General features: G+C 35.7%; 1 protein-coding gene across 2 annotated transcripts in view; it reads right to left on the bottom strand.

Moving 5' to 3' along the window:
* WDR49 (WD repeat domain 49) overlaps positions 1–20,269 on the bottom strand; it is a 146,331-nt gene that overhangs the window by 111,873 nt on the left and 14,189 nt on the right. For both annotated transcript variants that reach the window (XM_069472974.1, XM_069472975.1), the window contains exons 3-5: positions 16,309–16,749; positions 10,274–10,450; positions 9,175–9,349 (exon numbers count right to left, since the gene is read on the bottom strand). In XM_069472974.1, the coding sequence (XP_069329075.1) occupies positions 9,175–9,349; positions 10,274–10,450; positions 16,309–16,749 (793 nt within the window). The remainder of the gene's footprint in view (positions 1–9,174; positions 9,350–10,273; positions 10,451–16,308; positions 16,750–20,269) is intronic.

Raw genomic sequence — 20,269 nt, 5'->3', positions numbered from 1 at the left:
GCTGATGCTGTCTGAGAACCACACTTAAAGTACCAAGGCACTAGAATACATTCTATAAAGTATTGCCATCATTTTGTACCCTACAGAATTAAAATTTGGGTGGCCAAACACCCTTTCAGAATCTGATGAAAACTATGCCAGAAAGACATGCATGCACACAAAATTTTGCATAAAATATCGAGATTTTAAGAACCTACCTGATTAACTCAAAAAGTCCAACCATAATAGATCCGAGAAACTTAGATGATGAGCTTCCAGCTACAAGGTAATTTTGGACTGGGAAACAATTCCCCACCTGCTTCCTCAAGTGATTCTTAAAATTTCTATTACTAATGATGTACACCATTTGCGTTAGTCATTGTCTGTTTTAGGCTCCTCTTTTTAGCTTCTGCTTCTTGAATGTAAATGATTTTAACTGGCCTTTAATGCTGGGGTACTGTAACACCTGAACACAATTCCTAAGAAGAAAGGAGGGGCTGGGATGCAAAGGAGGCTTTCAGAAAGGGGACCAAAGCAGAGCTGCCTCACCGAGCATCAGGCACACTCCCTGTGAAGTGCAGCATGAAGCACAGAGCGATTGCCAAAGGCAGAATGGTCTGCTTCTCCACCCTGCCTGAAAGTTGCCTGAATGGTGTCACAGAGGCATGAAGGGGATGATCTCTTTCCTCCCCATCATAAGGGTTATGCTCAATACCCCTATGACAACAAAAACAAGTTAACCATAGAGAATCACAACAAATTTATTTGATCATATTTTTATGTGACATGAGAGCCTTCAGATCGAAGACTCAAAGGTACAGGAAAAGGTGTCCATTTTTATGCTTAGATTCTATGAAGCTGGGACAACCATGTAGAATTGTGATTGGACATAAAGGGTGTGAGCTAATGAAATAGACTGAGTGGGGAAACCAGCAAAGCCTGTCTGCTCGGCCTCTTCTTGGCTTCTCTGTGTGACATTCCTTTCTCCTGGGTACAGGGCAGGGCTCCTCTGGAATAAGAGTTTCAATTTCTTTATGGCCAGGTGTTACACAGGAAGGTTAGAATAGTATTTCTAGGTTTTACAGCTGGCTTTGGGGGAAACGGAATTCTAGTTTCTATGCCCGGCCCCAGAAGAGAATGAGAGGGTGAGACAGGAGGGCAGGAGAAGGTCAGAGACAAACTTTGCTTCTAAGACTCTTTCTGAGGTCTTTATTTTAGGGAATCATTTCCTGAGCCCCTATAGTGTGTTTCTTGCTTATCCCCAATTACGTAATTTCTTTTAATAATGACTAGGATAATTTACTGAATCCCTCCCATGTACCAGGCATCATGCTGGATACTTTCACCTTGTAATAATCTTTAGTGGGTAAATTATTCCAAGTTTATTGATGAGGGGATAGAAGTCTGACAGCCAGCTTGCCCAAGGGCATGAAGCTAATTAAAAGTGCAGCTGAGATTGAACCCAGTCCTGTCTGCCGGTGAGCTCTCCTTTTCTGTGCTACTGCATTCTTTTCTACTAAGCCACACTGCCATGTGCATGCCAGGTCCAGATCTGGGGTTCTTTCTATTACCAACTACATTTCTGTCCCCCATACTCTCAATCCCAGACCAAGACCCCACTTTCTCTTGAGGCTTCCCTTTCCTGATCTCTTCACTTTTCTATTGCCACCTATCCCTATAGGAATAGTATTCCTATGTCCTCCTTGCTCTCTATCCATCATTTTTTCTCATGTACTGTTTTTCTTCCTGAATACAAGGAAGGAAGGAAGGAAGGAAGGTAGGAAGGCAGGCAGGCAGGCCAGGACCCAGCAAGTTATCGGTTCCTTTATAAAGGGGAGTTCTTTGAGCTTCATTTGGGAGCAGTTAATTGCAGGAACATTGAGGCCCCTGATCACCTGCTGCACGGCTACTACTGTTTTACCAGCAGTACCAGCAATATAAAAGCTGATGGCAATTACTCTCCTTCAGGAAGCAACCTCACTGAAATACCCCCTTTGTTTACAGAAAATGTTAAGAGTTATTATAACTTGACACTCAGTGAAGCAATATTATAAGATACAAAGTATACAGCATAACACTATAATTATCTTTAAATCCATGGAAATTCCATAATATAATTACAGTACAATCAAAATAAAATATTTCTATCCAGAAAATTATTTGTTATACGTTTCCTCGTTATATCCAACTATAATCTTTAGTTTTGAGACCATAAAGAAAGACACCTAAAGAAGTGCATTGTGCTCTGGTATTCAAAGTATTGCTCCTAGATTTGAATGTGCAGGTTACCAAGTGACATTTACAGGCCTGCAGTGTTACATATTGGAGGTTCAATAATTCACACTTCATGTCTAAACCAAGATATAACTTGTTTCTGATTAAATTGTAGAATGTCAGAGTTCCTGAGAATGCCGGAGTAAAAGGTGAGAGAAAAGCTATTTCCTTGAAACCAAATTATCTGATAAATAAAAATCTTTCTCTCACTTCTTGAATTGAGGTAAGAAATGATAGGTTATAACGGAAAAGCTTCTAAAATATGGAATGGGCTGAGCTAGTAAAGTAAATGGTTTGTTTTTAATATTCTCAGTGAGTGTGGGGGTTGATAGAGGAAAATATTTTAAAATTACTTTTATATAACATTTTTTAGAGGAAAAAAAGAAAACTTTTTTTGTCCATTAAGATATTATTCCAGGCTGGGCGAGGTGGCTCACGCCTGTAATCCTAGCACTCTGGGAGGCCAAGGTGGGAGGATCGCTCAAGGTCAGGAGTTCAAGACCAGCCTGAGCAAGAGCGAGACCCCATCTCTACTAAAAATAGAAAGAAATGACCTGGACAGCTAAAAATATATATAGAAAAAAAAATTAGCCGGGCATGGTGGCGCATGCCTGTAGTCCCAGCTACTCGGGAGGCTGAGGCAGGAGGATCGCTTGAGCCCAGGAGTTTGAGGTTGCTGTGAGCTAGGCTGATGCCACGGCACTCTAGCCTGGGCAACAGATCGAGACTCTGTCTCAAAAAAATAAATAAATAAAAGATATTAGTCTATTAAAATGCTAACTTTCAACTTTTCCACTGTCTTGCCACATAGTTATAAAAAAGGATATGAAGGGAACCTGCCATCTATCCTTATCTTCAAGTGTGCTATCAAAATGACCCTGTGTAGCAGCAATTAGTTACTGTGGGAAAAGTGATTTGAAAGTAAAAAGTGATATGTAAAAGCTAAGTAAGTAAAGACATTAAGTGCACTTATAATAAGATAGATAAGGCCACTCTGTAACATTTCCCAAGAGGTGGAGACTTTAGCAGGATAGAAATTGGGCCATTTCTAACTTGAAATTCTGATTATCATTTTTTAGGCTTTCACTTTATGAGTCATGTGACTTAGGAAAACACCCTACTTTGAACTTTCTTTGATGTTCTCTTATTTGAGGGAGTATATTTTCAGTTTTATTTCTTATTTTGAGGTTGGAGTCCCATTCCCTGAGACCACCATAGGGCTCCCTCTGTTCTGAGCAACCACAATTCAAAGAGGAAAGATAAGAAAGACTAACCAAATCTAGTCCATCTTTAAAAATCAAAATGCATTTTTAAAAATTAAAATTCAGCACTGCTGGGCATATTTAAAAATAATAATGCAATTAATTTAAGGATTTTTCAAAATACCAAGTAGACCCATGTTCACGGTACAAATGAATCCTACCATGCTATAGAACAAGCTGCAGGAAAAGAGGCCTTTCTTCAAACCTAGGCTGCTGGCTCACAGCTGATTTCAACTGCTTCAAACACAGTGAGGAAACTGACAGGAAAGGCAGCATGGTCTAGCTAGCTCAGTGGTGCAGCGTCATTGTGTGTGGAGGACTGATTTAGATGCAGGGAAGCGGAGCAATGCACGAGCAAGGTATTACATCTGACTTTTCTTCCAAACTTAGTGCCTATCAATTATGAAGACTCCCCGAGGAAACACAACCTGATGTCTGTATTCTAAATTCTCTGTCTGGCACCTGCTCCATTAAATAGTGCAGCAATTAGCGATTTTGTTATCACTTCAAACTGTTTTGTATCTTCTCCTAGCCCTGGTCAAGCAGAGAGAAAACACCTTTGAACATAAAAAAAAAAAATCAATGTTTTTTTTCTTAGAAATTTCATGCTCGTTCTTTGAATATCTGCATTCCCAGACTATGGTTTTTAAGGTTTCCAATGATAGTGTCTATATGAGAAGGCAATTATTAAAAAAGAAAAATTCTCTGAGATTCAAGACATTTATGTGTCTCCACTATTGCATAAAATCTCTTTAATTACTGTACAACCATTTCAGAATGTAATTATTTTTCCATTAAAATATGACACAGAACCACTTGGACAAGATGAAAACATTTTCTCCTTCAAAGTTTTAAATAAGAAGTCTGAACCTTATGTTGAAGCAGTATGCTAATACTCATGTCTGAAACTGAGTTTTTCTTTTGACATTTCAGTGTTACAGATATATTGTCCTTAGCTTCAGTAAAAATTATTACCATACTTGCTCATATATTTCTTTCTTTCCTCAATTGAATATTCCCTCCTCACACTGAGAAGAAAATCACCAAAGACATTTCTTGAGGAGCTCTAAGCATGTCAAGGGATGTCGCTGAGATGAAAAGAGAAATGAAGGCAGCACTGGCAGCTCGCTCCTGACAGAGTAAGTCTGGAAGACCGAGGAGCGTAATCCATAATCACCACAAATCTTACTAGACTATATTGGACTCCACCCTCCTCTCCTCCTTCCTCCATCCTCTTTATTCCAGTCTTCCTCCCTTTTCTTCATATTGAATTAACTGAGCTTCAAATGACAACAAAAAGCCATATTTAAGCTCTGAATCTCTATTTCTAAAGATAAGAAAAGGCACTCTTTCACTGGTTAGGACTGAAGTAGATTCCCCTTTCCGAGGTACTTGAGCTTCAAACTTGAAACAAGAGAAAATCTAATTTAGATCCCTCACCTTTCTGTACTCTTTTACTTCTTTTTCAGTAATCTTCTACTGCATTTTTCTCAACATCCATTCATATAATATTGAACTAAACATGATTTTAAAATATTTTTTCTTACCCCAACCATATTCTTTTAAATATACATAACCCCGTATTTTTTTTAAAAAAAGAATTATACAAATACTAATCATGATTTCTTTTCATTTGAAATATTTTTCAATAGCATTCACACAATAATTTATGTAACACCTTCACAGCCAAATTGCAAAATGGCTTTATTTTCACAATCAAAACATAAAATCACATAGAGGAAATTAATAGAGATTATTAATTATAGACACAAATAAAATATTTAAAAAGAGAATAAAATTAATGTAATATAACTCTGTCACATGAGTTCAGATAGTTCCCCATTTTGGCATCTTCCAATGTTAAAACATAGTTCAGTTTCTCAGCATCAAAGAGATAAGCTACCAATTCTTCTCTGCCCCTAACCAAGCTCAACAAGACACTCAGTCACTCCAGCATGCTTTGGCAAATAAATTATCTAGTGTTCCCTACAATAATTACCACTGAGTTCCTAGTACACAAAGCTCTGTGAAAAGGGACATGCAGTAAGTGTTACTGAGTGATTGCTGGGTTTTGAGTGCTTCAAAGTGAACGTAATAATAAACTTTGAAGTAATTATTTTAAAAAACCTCCTTAGTCAATCAGCATATTAGAAGTTAAGTTTCTTAGGACTGATATAGACAACAGGATTCAATTGAACCATACCAGTGCTTAGTACTATGCCTGTTACATAATAGTTAGCAAATGTTTTCTGGGTGAATATCACATAGAAGCTCCTATACTTACACTTGGTAAAGAATAGTTAAAGTGACTAAAAGATCTCAACAACAGAAAGAGGCTAAATAATCAACAAATATTTATTGCATACTCATTCTTTTAAAAGCATTATGCTGGGCCAAGTGCAGTGGCTCACACCTGTAATCCTAGCACTCTGGGAGGCTGGGTGGGAGGATTGCTTGAACTCAGCAGTTCGAGACCAGCCTGAGAAAAAGCAAGACCCTGTCTCTACTAACTATAGGAAAATTCGCCAGGCATCATGACCCGTGCCTGTAGTCTCAGCTACTTGGGAAGCTGAAGCAGGAGGATTACTTGAGCACAGGAGTTTGTGGCTGCAGTGAGCCGCTGCACTCTACCAGGGGTGACAGAGTAAGATTCTGTCTCAAAGAAAAAAAAAAAAAAAAACATTATGTTGGCTTTCTGCTTCCAACCATGATGGAGTAATAAGGACTGAATTTAATCTCCTGCCATAAAGAACTAGAACTGGAAAACTGACAAATATTAGAGTAACAATACTGTCAGACATTTGACAATAGGCAGTGAAGACCTGTGAAGCCTGAGAAAAGAGAAACAAATGAGGTAAGCCCTATAATCACTTCAGCTTTCTTAAAAGAAATTTCCAAACTACGGGCACAAAGAGAAGGAAAGCACACAGAGCATAAAAACCTCCTAAACTGAGGAGAGGAAAATTGGAATGATTGGAATTAGAGGATGATGAAGCATCTAGAAAACATAGGGCAGAATTCGGTGGGGGGAGGGGGGAAGAAGTGAGGGAGAAAACTTTAAAAAAATAACAATACAAAAGTATCTAAATTTAATGAAAACTACAAATCCACATATCCAAGAATCACAATGGATTCTAAGCTGTCTGCAGCAGGTCTGCCCAATTTTCCTCAAAAGCCTTCAATGTTTCACTGCCAATATCTTCCAGCATATGTCCCCATTCAATTCATTGGCTTTTATTTCCTTAATACTCAGTCTCTTATCTATTCGTGTCCACCTCTCATTCTGTCATTGTTATGCCTGCTTGTCTACCTTTACTCCTGTTGACCATGTTTCTCTTTCTCCCTCCCCCATCCATCCTTAAAGCTTTTCCTCCACCCACCCTCAAAGCTTTTCCTCATGGCTTTTCTGCTGAAGAGCTACTATAGGAGTCAAAATCTTATTTGTAAAATTTAGTAGTTAATTTTCAGTACTATTGTATACTGTTCTAATAAGTTCCTTTATGTTAATCTTTAATTCTTTTTCAGATATTAAATATTTTTAGGGTTGAGCCTATAATTAATCTTCCTTCTGCAGTCTCAAGTACCTAAGACAGTTTTAAAGCATATAAAAAAACAATAAATAATTGTTGATTGATACATCAAGTACATAATTCAAATAAACTGGCCAAAGTAAATATGTGTGTGTGTTTGTGTGTATATATATTTCAGCTATTCTTCCAAAGATTATCCCCTTGATTATAATAAATTTTTATTCAAAGAGCTAGGAAATATTTAATCCAAATATGATAGCAAAGATCCTTAATTTTTTATATGCATATATCTAAATAACTTTTCAGTAGCCAATTCCTAATTTGCAGTAATTTGAGGCCAGACTCTGAAGTTAAATTCCTTAGTTCACAAACATGAATCTTTACTGCCAATACTAAACTAAATTTCCACATTCTTTTGTTATTAGGTGCGGAAACCAAAAATCAGAATGAAATGATGGAAGCATGATGCGTAGCAAATCCACATTGACCTGTTGAACAATCTGTCCTGCAACTTAAGAGACAAATGCTCATTGACAGGTTACTTCACCAGTAGGGTTGGTTTTTAAGAGATTTAAATAAAATTGAGGCAGGGTCTATAGTGAGAACTTTTCATTCTCTCCCTGAACATGGGAATTTTGCATGATACCACTATACCAGTGGTGCCACTATCTCTCCTTGAACATGAAGAAAGCATTTAGATATTACCCATCATCAGAAAAGACAATCTCAATTTTGAAACCTTACTTGTTACTTTCCCAACCTTTTCAAAAACAGCTTTCTATATGCTACTTTTCTGTATCCATATTCATTTAAGATTATAGAGCTCAAATAATACACTAAACTTTAGATAACCCAGTAGGAGTAGATTTCAAGAACTATTACTTTATTATTATAGTCTAATCTTTGGTTTACATATCCAAAGAATAAATGAATATAAATATGAATAAAAGAATATAATGCTTTTTTGGAAGCAGCTGCAATAGCTCCATTTAGTTCATTTCTAGTACTGTGATTCTTATTTCAGTGTTATGAAAACTTAACGCATAATTTTGTGCTTGTCACACTTAGCAGATGACAAACAACATCATCTTTTGTTTTTTCCACAATTTATATTATGCCAGAATTAAAAAATGTATAGAAGGTAACAAAGACATGGTATGATTTATATTGAAGAAAAAAGTGTTGTTCCTCAAGTAGGATATTACTATTATGGGCATACATTAAAGAATTAGCTGTAACCTTTTAAAACCCCAAGAGGGTAAAATTACCATAAAAGAATAATTGGGTCCATTTTGACTGTCTCTTCTTCAAACTATACTAGGTTTAGACCAATAACATTAAGTTCATTAAATTTTATTAACATCAATGATATTGTTAATTTCCATTCTTTTCAGTGGGCATTCTTTAATGTAGCAATTTAGAAGTGAGAAAATTACCGCAGTCTTTAGTATCTAGACCAAAAGAGATATCAGTGCAGATACTGCACATTTGGATATTGAATCATCAGATACAAATTTTGTAAAATTAAAGTATATTATGAAACTAACTCATTAGTTGACTAGGTGACTAGGTGTTAAGAAAATTCTGGTTTTCTACAGATGCTGATTTATAGCATAATCCTATTACATAGAGAACTGCCATTCAAGCACTTTAGAGGAATTCAGTCATTATATCAAATAAGAAGAAAAAAAGAAAATTAAGACAATACCATTTTGAAGGCAGTCAAACTAATATACTTCCCACGAGAACATAAAACAAAGGAGTGATTTTGAGGGAACTTGTTAAATTATTTTATTAAGCAGCCCTGAATGTAACTGGATGAGATTAGTTAGATCAGAGTTGGGTTGAAGTTAAATGGATTCTATGACAATTTTCTTCCTTCTCTTGAGATTTCTTGAGTGTACAGGTCAGCTGAATTAATTGTATGGGGCATAAATTTTCGAAAGAAAAAAAAGAAAGAAAGGATTCCTGCCAGTGTTCAAGGGATAGCAGAGTCCAGGCGGAAACCTCCAGAGAACCAATTATCGGATTCTAGACTTAAACGGTTTGTGTGAAATCTTTTCATCAAAGAATATAAATGTAGAAGTGGAAGGTGACAGTTTTCTTTCATTACTGTTAAAATTCAGTACCTTGCCTGACCCAATCTCCGTGATGAAGTTTATGCTCTAATATATGGCAACATTTGTGACATCCAGAGAGCAGTTCTGCCCAACTAATGGTCATGGTGGCTTCTTCATCTTCACATGCACTTGCAGGCCGTTCAAAAAGGGAAATCAAGGCCGCTGTGAAAGCAATTGCTTGAACCTTGAGAGAGAGATTGAAACAAAGACACACATGGGCAGGGTAATTACTGCAAGAATATTTTTATGTTCTTTAAGTTTAATAAAGAATAGATGATGAATTAATAAGAATTTCTTCAATATTATTTAAAGGATGCAGGCAATTATATTGAAAGACAAAACAACTATGAAGTTGATGGTACAATTATGAAGGACAGTCTATTATTTGCTTTTAAGATATACTCTATTAAAAACAGTAAGAATGAAATGCTTTCATAATTGCAAAAGGAAATTGTTCAAATTAGCCTACTTCAGAGGTCACAGGCATATTCTAGTATAAATAAGTAATACATTTTCACAAGTCAGGTGGAACTTGATAGGAAGACAAAAATCATTGTATCCAATGTCTAGGTTTCAGTGCCGTCCTCTCTAATGCATCTATCTCTTTGTTACATGATACAGGAAATGAGCACTCCCTAGGAGGCTTATACTGAGAAACTCAAAACCTTATGAAAGAAAATCAGGAAAACAAATTGACTTATGAGAGATAAACTTAGACACTTAATCTTTTTTTTTCAGCATATTACAGGGGTACAAATGTTTAGGTTACATATATTGCCGTTGCTCCACCAGAATCAGAACTTTAAGCATGTCCATTGGGATCTAATAGATTAAGCATCCTATAGTGAAAAAGTTAGCAAGGCTTCTTTTTTTTTCTAAATGAGGAAAATGAGACTATATACAGACCAAAAACCACACACCACAATGAAGATTTGTTTTTATAAGCAAGAAGAGGAATTGTGACCTAATCCATCTCTTCTACGTGTGACCTTATAATCTATAATGTACTTCAATTAGGAGGTAATGTTCATTACATTTTAACTTCTATTTTGAGTTTTAGTTTGATGATTAAATGCATAGTGTTCAATCTTATCCTTTTCTCGCTTACCTTTCCAGTTATATCCCCAAAAGAAAGAATTGATTCATTGGCATCAAGAGAATCATACCAATAATCCATGCAAATTGGTGTTCCTTTCAGGCCTTGGAGTTTGTATTGACAAGAAAATTCTTCTTTGGACAGCAGATCATAGAAACAAATCTCTTTACTTGTAAAAGCCACTGCCATCTAAAGTAGCAGAGTAGAAAATCAGGATGTATTTCTGACGGGTTTAGTTAAATTAACATGCAAATCAGACATGCAAATCTCATTACCAAATCAGACTTTGTTCCCTGAAGGTCCTTAACAGTATTACAGAAGTATATAGCACAGTGGCACAAACATAATTTACTCTGACTTTTGACTCTAGCCAAGAAGAAACTTTTCCCATTAGAGGCATTTGAACATCCTTTCTTTCCTATCCCCATTCCACACACTCCTCCATCCATGGGAGACTAGACCACGAATCGCATAGGAAAGACTAAGACACAGAGAGCTATAGCATCATATAGTCATACTGGAGACTTTACAAACCATGCTTTATGAAGTAAGCAGAAGCTTCATGGAAATCAATAAAGATTCTGTTAAATAGCCTTATCCTAATCAAATAAAATCCTAAAGGCTATTTTAAAAAAAGAAGAAATGATTTAACAACATAAAAATCATTCAGTAGAAACTGTCCCTGTAGAAACCCACATGTTAGATTTACTAGACGTAAACTTTAAATTGGCTATTATAAATATGATCAAATAACTAAAATAAATAATATCTAAAGAACTACAGGAAAGTGTGAGAATGATGTCTCACCAAAGAGAGAATGTCAGTAAACATGTATAAATTATTAAAATAAAGATCCATTCTTTAAATTTCTGTCTTTTAATTGGAGTATTTAATCCATTCAAATTTAATATATTAATAATTACTGACAAGGTAGGATTTACATCTTCCAATTATCTAACAACAGAGCCCTAAAATATACGAAGCAAAAACTGAAAGAACTGAAAACAAAGATAGGTATTTCAATAATAACAGTTGGAGATTTCAATACTCCACTTTCAATAACGAATAGAACAACTGAGTTAGAGATCAACAAGAAAATAGAAGACTTGACAAACACTATAAACCAATTATATCTAACCTATGTCTGTAGAACAGTTCATCCAGCAACAGCAAAATACACATTCCTCTCAAATGCACATGAAACATTCTACAGGATAGACCATATATTAGGTTTAAGACAAGTCTCAATAAATTTAAAAGATTTGAAATTGTATAAATTATGTTCTCCAAACACAGTGGAATGAAATTAGAAATTTCATTCAACAGAAGAAAATTTGTGAAATTCACAATTACAGAGAAATTAAGACAATCCTAAATAACCAATGGATCAAAGATAAATCACAAGAAACATTAGAAAATACATTGAAGTGAATGAAAACAAAAACACAACATACAAAACTTATACGATACAGTAAAAGCAGTGTCTAGAGTGAAATTTATAGTTGTAAACACCAATATAAAAAAACTCAAATCAGTAATCTAACTTTCCATCCTAAGAAACTAGAAAAAGAAGAATAAACTAAACCCAAAGCAAGCAGAAGGAAGGAAATAATAAAGATGAGTACAGAGGTAAAACAAATAGAAAAGCAATAGAGAAAACCAATAAAACCAAACCTGGTTCCTTAAAAAGATCAACAAAATTGGAAAAACTTTAGCTGGACAAACAAAAAGAGAACAAGAGAAGATAAAAATTATTAAAATCAGAAATATAAGAGTGGATAGTACTATCAACCCTACAGAAATAAAAACATATTATAAGAGAATACTATAAACAATTGTATGCCAAGAAATTAGATGACCTTTATGAAATGGACAATTCCAAGAAACATATAAATTACCTAAACTAACTCAAGAAAACTTAGAAAATATCAGCAAATCCATGACAAAATGATTGAATTAGCAATGAAAAAAATGTCCCACAAAGAAAATCCCCAGCCAGGTGGGGATTTATTGATAAATTCTACCAAACACTGAAAGAAGAATTAATACCACTCCTCAAACTCTTCCAAAAAACTGAAGTGAAGGAAACACTTCCCAAATCATTTTATCCCCAGGCCAATATTACCCTAATACTGAAACCAGACAAAAACATCACAAGAAAAGAAAGCTGCACACCAATATCCCTTATGAATATAGATGTAAAAACACTCAACTAAATACTAGCAAGGAGAATTCAGCAATATGCAAAAAAGATTACACACCATAACAAAGTGATATTTATCCCAGGAACACAAGGTTGGTTAAACATACAAAAATCAATCAATATAATACATCGTATTATTAAATAACAGAATAAAAGACTAATCTACATGATCATTTCAATAGATGCCAAAAAAGCATTTGACAAAATCTAACACATTTTCTTGATAAAAACACTCAACAAACCAGGAATAAGAGGGAATTTTTTCAACCTGATAAAGAGTATGTACTACCAGGAAAAAAAAAAAAAACAACCCAAAAACAAAAACTACATTCATCAGAAACCAAGCAGGTGGGAGGGGGAAAGAGGAGATGGGTATATTCACACCTAACAGGTACAACGCACACTATCTGGGGGATGGGCACACTTATAACTTTGACTCAAGATACAAAAGCAATTTATATAACTAAAATGTAACCCCATAATATTCTGAAATTTTAAAAATAATAAAAATTAAAAAAAAATTTAATAATAAATAAATAATTAAAAAAAAAAAACTTTGGCATCATACTTCACTGTGAAAAACTGAATGCATTTCCCCAAAGATCAGAAACAAGATAAGGATGTTCACTCTCACCACTCCTACTCAACACTGTACCGGAGTTTACAGCCAGGGAAATTAAGCAAGAAAGAGATAAAATGTGTCCAGATTGGAAGGAAGAAAACTTATCTCTATTTGTAGATGACATGATCTTCTATATATATTAAATCCACATAAAAACTAAAGAGCTAATAAATAAGTTGAGTGAATGTGATCATTTTTTAAAAATCGATTGTATTCTTTTACAATGAACAATCTGAAAACCAAATTACCAAAGCAGTGTTTAGGGGGATGAAAAGACAAAACCGAGACTGAGAAGAAATATTTGTAAAGTGTCCGTCTGATAAATGTACCCAGAATGTATAAATAATTCTCAAAACTCAGTAATAAAAAAGCAAACCCAACAAAAGAAATGAGCAAAAGATCTGAACAGATGCTTTACCAAAGAAGAAACACAGATAGCAAACCAGCACATGAAAGTATGTTCAACATTATTAGTCATTAGAGAAATGTTAATTAAAACCACAATATGATACCAATATAAATCTTTTAAAATGGCTAAAATTAAGAAGAAAAAAATAACTGATCATACCAAGTATTGGTGAGGATGTGATATGTCCACACAATGGAATAGTACACAGCCATAAAAACATAAACTATCAATATACCCAACAACACGGATAAATCTCAAAATAATTATGCAAGTTAAAGAACCCAGACCAACAAAGGAGTACACACAGCATGATGCCAATTATATAAAACTCTAGAAAATGCGAATTAATCTATAGTGACAGAAGCAGATCAGTGGTTGCCTGACTAAAAGGGATGAGGGGGAGTTACGAAAGGGTATAAGGAAACTTTTGAAGGTGAATATGTTCATTATGTTCATTTTGCTGTTGATGTTTCACAGGTATATATATATATGCATTAAAATCTATCAACCTGGTACACTTTTAATATGTGCAATGTATATTTTGTGTAATTATACCTCAATATACCTATTTAAAAAAAAAAGGCAACATTCTTTAAGATTCTATGTTGAGTGAGTACAAAGGAAAGGCTCAGATTTTAGTTATCAGTCCTGAAAAGAAGAAACAGTGCAACACAAACATTACATAATAATAAAAGAATGCTGCACGTTGATATAAAAAAATATTATCTGGATTAGAACTACCTTTTAATCCACGCAAATTAAGCATTAGCACCAGACCCTTAGCAAGAAGGAACTGGATCCAATGTCAGCAGCCACTATGGAGAGAGCAACGACTGAAACACAGGCCTCAGGCTGCCTCAGTTTACAAACCTTGGCAACACTGATTACATCCTGTGTGATCCAGGGCAAATTACACAACTTTTCTTTGCTCAGTCTCTCATTCTTAAAGTGGGAATAATATCTACTTCATGATGATCATACGAGAATTAATATATCAGGCTGTATCACAGAGAGAGCTAACAGTGATGAGGATGATTTATGGTTCTAGGCAGTAGAGCATACTATTTCCCACTAAAAAGAACTCGGCTCTTTGGAGAAATGGCTGCATCTAGGTCTGGCATAGGAAATACACATGATCCTGGAAAATCTTGTCATAGCAGGAAGCAAACAAGCTTTCAAAGACTTATGGTTGTAAAAGACTTGGCAGGTGACTTGCGTTAGTTCTCATTGTCTAAAGATAGTACAATTTTAGGCATGAGATAATAGTAGATTGAAACATATCAACTTTTTTAAAGCCCATAATTTTTCAATTATACTGATAACAATGATGATAATAGTACTCACTGTTCAACTTTATAGGATATTAGAGAAACAGCTCATTATTTAGAAAACTAAGTAAAAGTGAAGAATTAGGCATTTATTTTGCCTTTATGCTACAATTCGTACTACAAGATAACTAAATAATTCATGAGGGAAATTTCTTTTTATAGAAGTATTCTAGCTTTTAAAGGAAGAGAAAATGATAAAATTAGAATGTCATCATCTGGCAACCCCTAATAAATTAATGTATCTAGGAACAATCAGCAGTAACTGCTAACACCTCAAGAAGAGAAAGCAGACATTTTGTACCTCCTGCCCGAAGCACACATAACCGCCTATTTTACACAAACAAACCTGAAACTGTTCAAGGCTTTAGACTTGACAGCTGATTTACTGTAAATACTAGAAACAGGTGGACATAGTAAACAATCATGTGTAGACACAGTTTGTAAAATTCAGACTGTGGGAAACTCTAAAAGACAAAGACACAAAAACATCAATAGCAACAGCCAAAATAATGCAAGAAAGATTGAAGAGAGAGAGGAAAACATATATTAAAAGAGACATATCAACCATTTGCAATAATTGGACCTTATTCAGATATTGATTCAAATAAACTATTAAAAACTGTAAGGCAATTAAAGGAATATGTACATGACTGGATATTTCATGATATTAAGGAAACATTGTTATTGATATTAACTATGATAGTGGTATTTTGGTAATGCTAAAAAAGACATCTTTTAGAAATATAGAAATATTCATAGGGAAATGATTTGATGTTTTACATCTTAATAGGGTGAAGGCATATATGAAATAAGACTGGCTGTGAATTGAAAATGGTTAAGGGTGGATACTGGTTACATCAGGTTTCTAATACCATTCTGTCTGCATGTGGCTGTATTTGAAGTTTTTCATAGTAAAATTTACCATCTGTTTAATATAAAATATTAAGAATATAGATTCTCCAAGCTGCAATCTTCCCCAAAAAATTATTTTTCTTACACTATGTTATCTTACTCATAGGTATAGTTATATGAAGATATTTGTACTGAGTGGACCCTACCTATCAGAATTAAGACACTGACTTCATGTGGTCAAAATCAGATGAGCAGTTTCTCTTAATTGCTTTGAGCCATGCCATGCACTGTAATAGCCTCTCAGCTATGTGTCTAAATCCATGATACTGCTATAAACTATAGAGGAATAAAGTTCTTGTAAGCTAATAATGCAGAATGGCCACATGGAAGACAGAGCCAAGAATCTGAGTCATTATCAGCAGTTTCATTTTAAGGCACCCAAGAGAACAGCTTGGGAAGTCGAGTAGTTGATTTAGCTCTACCTATACTCCCTCCAGGTCAGAGGAGAGGCACCAAAAGAGTAAAGCAGCTTTCTGTTACTGCTAGTGTTATGTATTTGATACTTATCAGGAGCCTGGTCCCATAATTTTTCCCCTTTTACAAGCAGTACATTTCTTTATAAAGACTTTTTACCTTGTTTACATTTTCCAGAGAAACCATACTTGTCACCCACAGGTGTTTGAGCTTTGTGGCATCTGAAGTGATGGGAAGTGTTTCTTGCAGCTTTAAATTCTCTCCCCAGACTCCTAATAGACCTTCTTTACTGATAGTCAGATACCGACATGAACTTTTTAAGAAAACTACTTTTTGAATGGTGTCCTTGTGTTTTACTGGGAGGAATTCAAGGTCCTTCCACTGGGGAACCACAGTTGACTTTGCTCGTTCCTCTTTCTCATAAAGCACTAGCAGTATAAATGAAGTCAGCTTGTCCCAAGTAATAAAGCCATCTTGGGCCATATCCACTTTGTCATAGAGCTCCCCATATTCTTCTTTTGTGCCCCAACCGACAACCTCTGTCATCCTCTGCATGAACTCTTCTCTGGACATACAGATGGTTTTCCTTGGCTCTGGAGACTAGAAACAGGAGTGAAAAAATGAAACAACAGTGAAAGCATCATAGGCACAAGAACATCGTGCTATTCTCAAAGGTGGATTTTATCAGCAATTCTTCCAACATACAAGGAAAAATGTCTTTTATTTCTCTGGTCCTCAACCCCCGGGCTTTAAACTGGGCCACATAGCTCTGCCCCAGATCCACACCCCACCCCACTTCCATCCGTGGAAAAATTGTCTTCCATGAAACCAGTCCCTGGTGCCAAAAAGTTTGGAGACCGCTGTTTTACTTCATCAAAGTATTATACTTAAGTGAATTTAAGCTGGGGAGCAAATAATTGACAGGGTTAGAAGCTGCCATTCTCAACCATAAACGTTCTTATAATTGGAAGAAGGAGGCAGGAGAGTCAGAGAAGATGTGACAATGTAAGCAGAGTGATATGGCGCTATGAGCCAGAGAATTCAGGTGGCCTCTATAGAAGATGGAAAATGTATGAAAAGGCGTCTCCCCTGGAGCCTCCTGGAGAAATGCAATCCTGACAACACTTTGATTTTAGCCCTGTAAAGTCCATTTTGGACTTCTGACCTCCAGGACTGCACATTAATAGATTTATGTGTTCTAAGCCACTGTTTGAGGTAATTTGTTATAGAAGCAAAGGAAACCAATACCAGCATACATCGTTTTATTGAACTTTGTTTTATCACATTTTGCAGATATCGTGTTGCTGCAATGGATGTAGATTCCATCTCAGGAAACCACTTTCTTTGCTGATAATGTAGAAGCTGCAGCAAGTCATCTAGAAGATCTAGCTAAGATCACTGATGAAGGTGACTACACTAAGCAACAGATTTTCAATGGAGACAAAACAGCCTTCTGTTGAAAGATATCATCTAGCACTTTTATAACCAGAGAAAAACAGCCAATGCCTGACTTCAAAGCTTCAAAGGACAAGCTGACTCTCTTATTAGGAGCTAATGCAGATGATGACTTTAAGTTTAATCCAGTGCTCATTTATAATTCCAAAAATCCTAGAGTCATTAAGAATTATATTAAATTTACTCTGTTTGTGCTCTAAAAATAGAACAACAAAGCCTGGATGACAGCACATCTCTTTACAGCATGGTTTACTGATTATTATAAGTCCACTGTTTAGATCTACTGCTCAGAAAAAAAATATTCCTTTTAAAATATTACTGCTTGACAATGGACCTGGTCACCCAAGAGCTCTGATGGAGATGTACAAGGAGATTAATGTTGTTTTCAGGCATGCTAACACAACATCCGTTTTGCAGGCCATGGATCAAGGAATAATCTCAACTTTCAAGTTACATTTTGTAAGGATATAGCTGCCATAGATAGTGATTCCTCTGATAGATTCGGGACAAGTAAATTGAAAACCTCCTGGAAAGCATTCACTGTTCTAGATGCCATTAAAAATGTTCATGATTCATGGGAGGAACACTAACAGGAATTTGGATTGTTGATTCCAACATTCAGGGATGACTTTGAGGGGTTCAAGATTTCAATGGAGGAAGTAACTGCAGATGTGGTGGAAATAGCAAGAGAATTAGAAGTGAAGCCTGGAGATGTGACTGAATTGTTGCAATCTCATGATCAAACTTGAATGGATGAGAAGTTGCTTCTTATGCTGAGCAAAGAAAGTGGTTTCCTGAGATGGAATCTACTCCTGGTGAAGATGCTGTGAACATGGTTGAAATGACAACAAAGAATTTACAATATTTTATCAACTTAGTTGATAAAGCAGCAGCAGAGTTTGAGAGGATTGCCTCCAATTTTGAAAGAAGTATTAATATAGGTAAAATGCTATTAAACGGTATCTCATGCTATAGAGAAATCCTTCCCCAAAGAGTATATCCATGTGGCAAACTTCACTGTCATCTTATTTCAAGAAATTGTCATAGCCACCCCAACCTTTAGCAACACCAGCCTGATCAGTCAGCAGCCATCAACATCAAGGCAAGACCTACCACCAACAAAAAGTTTAAGACTCACTGAAGGCTCAGATAATTGTTAGCATTTTTTAGCAATAAAGTATTTTTTTAGACCTAATGCTACTGCACATTTAATAGACTACACTAGCCAGGTGCAGTGGCTCAGGCCTATAATTTCAGCACTTTGGGAGGCCAAGGAGGGAGGATCACTTGAGGCCAGGAGTTTGTGACCAGCCTGTGCAACTTAGCGAGACCCCATCTCTACAAAAAATAAAAGAAATTAGCTGGTCACAGTGGCATATTGTGCCTTTAGTCTCAACTGCTCAGGATGCTGAGGCAGGAGGATCACTTGCACCCAGAAGTTTGAGGTTACAGTGAGCTATGATTGTACCACTCCACACTATAGCATGGATGGAGCGAGACCCCATCTCTTAAAAAAAAAAAAAAAAGATTACATTGTAAAGTAAACATAACTTTTGTATGCACTGGGAAACAAAATGATTCATGTAACTTGCTTTACCATGATATTCACTTTACTGTGGTGATCTAAAACTGAATCTTCAATATTTCCAAGGTGTGTCTGTACAGTGGTATAGAAAAATGGATGAATCTCTACAGAGGGTTTAGCACAGCCAGTAAAATTACACCACTGTGAAACTTTAATGTAAGGGCAAGAAGTTCAGTTCTGTAAATAAGTCATTCCAAAGGAAGAGTGAAACCAAATACAGTTGATTTGTGGTAATTATGTTTTATAAAGTCCCTACAAATGCTAAATTAGCAGATACTAAACCGTTGCTCCCAGGGGAAACGCAGAGTAAAATTTCTGCAAACCTCTAGTCACATCTTCATCAAATGCTCAATACCTAACTTTATCTTATGTGTGTTTCTGTTGGAAGACACTCTATTTAATATATATTGTTAATTCATAACAATTACACTCATGGCCAACAGCATCATAACTCATGCCTGAATGAAGCTAACACAACTGTTTTCTCAGTAAGGCACATCACAGCCTTCTTGCAGTCAGGAACAGCAGACAGCACTTCATTACTACACTTCTGGGTCATTTTAAACAGAGTAATCACCAAACAAAAAGTACAAAAATGTGAAAAACGAGGTATTAAAGAGATGGCAAAAAGGACACTTGTTTACAATATGAGAGCTGGAATAAGAAAGCAGAATGTCACCTTGTTTGAACTCAGCTTGGAACGTGGACATTGGGAGACTCAAATTTTTTGCCACTCTCCATATGTCTGGGAAGGACCATGAATGTGACATGTTGATTTGGGGATTACAAATAAAGTTTAGGAAGTAGGCAAATTCACAAATACATAATCCACAAATAATGAAGATCAACCATAATTCAAATAAGTATATAGCTTAATATTGATGGGCTGTCAAGTGAGATTCATGATAAAAGAATTAACTTTCTCCCTACATCAAAGCCAGAGAGTCAGGACTGACAGTAAGTGCTGCAGGCAGCATATTGCAGACCAAGTCAAACCAATGTAGGGTTTGATCCTGGTTGCACCAGAAATCGTGATAACTACTGGCAAGTTGCTTCACTGCTGAGCCATAATTCTGCTTC

Source organism: Eulemur rufifrons, chromosome 7 (assembly GCF_041146395.1).
Source record: "Eulemur rufifrons isolate Redbay chromosome 7, OSU_ERuf_1, whole genome shotgun sequence".
In the NCBI taxonomy this organism is placed as follows: Eukaryota; Metazoa; Chordata; class Mammalia; order Primates; family Lemuridae; genus Eulemur; species Eulemur rufifrons.
This window is presented reverse-complemented; position numbering and strand designations above follow the sequence as displayed.